Here is a 4,825-nt window from a genome sequence, read left to right on the forward strand (position 1 = left end):
GTGTACAATAAGTATATAATTCACTTATAATTTGTGCGTGTTTTTTTTTTTTTTTTTTTCCTTTTTTTAAATTTTTTATATAATTTTTTTTTTTTAAAACAATTTATTATTAAAAGTGTTATTTTGTTTTATTTTTTAAAGAATAATATTATCTTGTTGATTAAAAATAGATATATGTTCTATTGGAAATAAAAATGTGAAGGACAAAAATATATATTTATATATTTATTCATTTTTCTATTTTTATTTTTTAAATATACCATGTTTCTAAATGAAAAAAAATAAGATTAGTCTTTTCATCATATCTGCCTTAGTCTGGTAAAACCATAAGATTTTTCGATTCTTCGAGACGAACTATATTATATGCACACATGGATAAATAAATATGCACATATGAATATGAATATGAATATAAATATAAATATAAATAAATAAATAAATATATATATATATATATATATTACATGTTAGATATGTTCTATATATTTTATTATTTTTTGATATATGAATTCTACAAATTTTATATTCCTTTTAAAAAATAATAATATATAAATATATAAACATATTAATATATATATATATATATATATATATATATATAATTTCATTTATTTTTATTGTTTTTAGTGCTTTTGTTACTCTTACATTTTATAAGAGATATAGATATGGATTTGATCGAAATTATGTTGAGCAGAAACTTTCCTTATACTCAGAAGTAAAAGCACAACATAAATATGTAAAGTATATTTTTACTTTTTTTTTTTTTTATAATATATATAGATATACACACATATATAATATAATATAATATAATGTAATATCATATCATATATGTTTGCACCTTTTTATAGGAATCCTTTTATTTCTCCTTTTATAATGATATAGTAAAATCGAACACATTTGGAGAAGGCATAAATTACTTACTGTAATTCGTAAATACATAAGACGATATACTAAAAGTATATATATATATATATAGATAATATTTTTTTATTTTAAAATTTTAGTAAAGACAACAGAAGTGAATATCCCGATACTATAAATGCAATAAAACGTTTTAATATTTATCCAGGTATAATAAAAATAAAAACTATACAAATAAATAAATATATAAATATATATATATATATATATATATATATATATATATATATATATATATGTGCATATATATTAATTTTTCTTTTGTGAAATGTTTTTAGAAATTATTCTTGGGGCCTTATGGAAAGGGCTAAATTTAGAATCATATATTTTGACGCCTTATAATTTTTATGTATATGCAGGTATATATAAAAATATTAATTCGTTTGTATTATCAACATAATTATAAAATATATACATATATATATATATATATATATATATATTATTATTTTTTTTTTCTCATAGTTATTTTTCTGCAAGCTGCTAGTGTCAGTGTCCTATTTTTCTTTTCAGTATATATAGGTTTAGATAAGATAAAAAAAAAAAAAAATAAACACATTTAATATTTTTTTATTTTCAAAAAATATGTCTTGGAACTTACATATATTATATATATATATATATATATTTTAGGCAAATCTTATTTTCCTGGAGTTATATTTTTAATGTTGTTTTTCTCATGTTTTCGTGAAAAGTTTATAATGAGATTATCAGGTAAAAACATATATACATATGTACATACATATGTACATATATATATGTGATATATATTTTTTACAATTTTAGCTTTTCCTTTGAGAGAAAACTTTGCATCTGTATTTATGTGGTGCAATATAATACTTATATATATAATTCTTAAGGACAAGGAGGTAGGAAATACATATATACATATATACATATACATATATACATATATACATATACATATATACATATATACATATATACATATATACATATACATATATACATATATACATATATACATATACATATATACATATATACATATATACATATACATATATACATATACACATATATATACTCATATTTGTTGTGAATTGTTTTATATTTGAACTTATTATACCACATGTCTGTTTTTCTTATTTATCGTTTTTAGATTGCCATATTAAAATACATAGGGTTATTTTTTTCTTCCTTGCTGTGCTTTCTGTTTTGGCAATTTTCCGTGTTCGTATCAGTGACTCATATCGTTTCTTTATTTATTGTAGATTTATTAGGATATAACATAAGAAATAAATTAAATAATATTCTTTTTATATTTTGTTTTTCTTATTTCTTATCAATAATTATGACCTTCTTCCCAAGGTATTTATTATGCACGTATTTTCCATATGTCCTCATAGCTATATTAACTACCAACGTAATTTTCAATTATTTCTCCAAAAAAAAAAAAGATGATGAACATAATAATAATAATAATAATATATATAATATGAATGAAACCAGCAATCAACATTCTAAGACTTGTACATTTGTTACAACTACCAAAGAGAAAAATCATGAAATGATCAATACTAATAAGATAAATAACTTAAAAAATAATAATAAGTATCCTTGTAATAATTATAATTCTTATAATCAATATGAAGAAAGAAAAAATGAAGATATAAATGATAAACCTACAAATAAATATAATAATAAAGAAATTAACTTATGTACATTATTTAAAAATCTTTATATAATTAAAAATTGGATATTTATTTTGAAAAAAGGATTAACATCAATTTTTATATTTTTAATTTTACGTTTGATAATTTTTTCAAAAGATAAAGATGATTCTCATGTTATATCTTTATTAAAAGTAAGATTAAAACTAGCTAATCATAATTTTGATACTATGTTATATAGTTCTGGTTCTGAATTTAATCCTTTTTCTAAATATATGTTTGATATGTTAAAAGAATCAGCTGTATATGAATATTTTATTATATTTAATATTCTTTTCTTTATTTATATTCTAAATTATTGTAAACAACTCTTAAAAGGAAAACAAACACAACAGTATTATATATTCAAATCTTCATTCATTTTTTTGATATACCAACTAGTATTTTTTATATTATTAATGTTAATTATATCTAGATTGCGTGTTTTAGCTTTACCTCTTATATGTCTCTTTTCTAGTCTAATCGGTTCTCCTCGTTTTTTGAATGACCTTTATTTCTTGACCTCCCAAAATTTTCTACAATCAAAGTAAGTCAGCACACTCACATGTATAAAAAATGTATATGAAAAAATTTGTACACATATATAAATAAATAAATAAATAAATAAATAAATAAATATATATATATATATGTGCCTATATGTATGTATGCATGATACTACTATAATTATATTATAATGATATTATGATGATACTATAATGAAACCATAATAATGGTACTATATCATTATATATATATATATTTATATTTATTTATTACTTTTCCGTAGAAGAGTGAATAAAGGACGGCTGCACAAAATAATAATTTTTTCCATATGCCTAGTGCAGTGCGCATACCCATTCAAAAAATATTTCCCACAATACGAATACATGAATATGATTAACAACGAACCCATAAATTTACAAAAAAATTTAGATTTAATCATATGGTTAAAAAAGAATATAAAAGAAGGAGAAGCTTTAATTGCTGATATACCCACATCAAGCTTTTTAAGATGTACTACAAATTATAAATTTGTATTGCATCCACAATATGAAGATAGTAATTTGAGAAAGAGGGTTCAAGATTATTATATGTTTTCAGCTTGTCTTCCTTTTAGTGATGGGAAAAAATATATTTTTGAAAAATATAAAAGTAGATATTTTATAAGTAATATATATAGATGTTCATCATCAGGTTCCAAAATAAATGTGTTTACTATATCTGATAATATTGATTCTAATTATGCTAGATGTGAAAAAAAAAAAAAGACAATGAGATTTTGTAATAGAGTTTTATATGATGATAAAAATTATAAAACTTTATTTAGAAATGGCAAATTTAGTGTTATATACTTTACTCCAGAAATTATACCAGATAATACACCTTATAAATTTTTTAATCAAAAAAAATATTCAAATATAATATATTATGAACCATGGATAAAGAGATGTATGTTAACAGATGATAAATGTGCTCTACATATTACAGAAGTTGCAAGAACATATTTAGATATGTTAAAATATAATTTAATAGCATTTACTCTATATGATTATGTTGAAAATAATTTGTTGTATAATAATGTGGAAGTAATATTCCATATTGCTGAATTTTATGATTATGATAAAAAAAATCATAAAAAAGCAAATGAATTATATAGAAAAGCAATCAATCTTATAATAAAAAAAGAAAGTGATTTAGGTACATATATTATTGGACAAACACCATATGTTTCTATACCTAGAAAAATACAAATCTTATCATCATTCTTATATTTCATAGTAGATATGTCTTTATATAAAGATAGACATGAAATACTTTTAATATATAAAAATATGAATGAATTCATAAATACAGCTCTTTTTGCATTAGATAATGGATTCTATTATGAAATTATTAAATCTACACAACCTAATCATAAAGATCAAATAATTAAAAGATCCTTTTATAAAAAAGAATTACATACTGTTATAAATGCATTGTGTCAAAATACTATATATGTTAAGCAAATTCAACATGAACATTTTCAGTACATTCACATATATAATAATTTATGGACCTTAATTAAAAGATTAACACATATGGAAAATTGTGTAATTGAAAATCTTCCTACATATGAAAATAGAAAAATACGTTTTTTAGATTATTTATTATTTTTTTATATATACAATTAAAAAATATACATAAATAAAAAAAAAAAAAATAAAAAAAAAAAAAAAAAAAAAAAA

The 4,825-nt window shown here is 19.7% G+C and overlaps 1 protein-coding gene across 1 annotated transcript; it reads left to right on the top strand.

The window, feature by feature from the left end:
• Nucleotides 1-271: 271 nt before the first annotated feature.
• On the top strand, nucleotides 272-4,771 carry PRSY57_0805800 (putative membrane protein; the record flags this gene model as incomplete). The annotated part of the gene is made up of 10 exons (XM_020114706.1): nucleotides 272-318; nucleotides 628-715; nucleotides 852-925; nucleotides 1,008-1,072; nucleotides 1,203-1,283; nucleotides 1,390-1,446; nucleotides 1,558-1,638; nucleotides 1,711-1,793; nucleotides 2,048-3,144; nucleotides 3,388-4,771. 10 exons carry the CDS (start codon nucleotides 272-274, stop codon nucleotides 4,769-4,771), a joined length of 3,057 nt encoding a protein of 1,018 aa, XP_019970546.1.
• Nucleotides 4,772-4,825: the final 54 nt, after the last annotated feature.

Source organism: Plasmodium reichenowi, chromosome 8 (assembly GCF_001601855.1).
Source record: "Plasmodium reichenowi strain SY57 chromosome 8, whole genome shotgun sequence".
In the NCBI taxonomy this organism is placed as follows: Eukaryota; Apicomplexa; class Aconoidasida; order Haemosporida; family Plasmodiidae; genus Plasmodium; species Plasmodium reichenowi.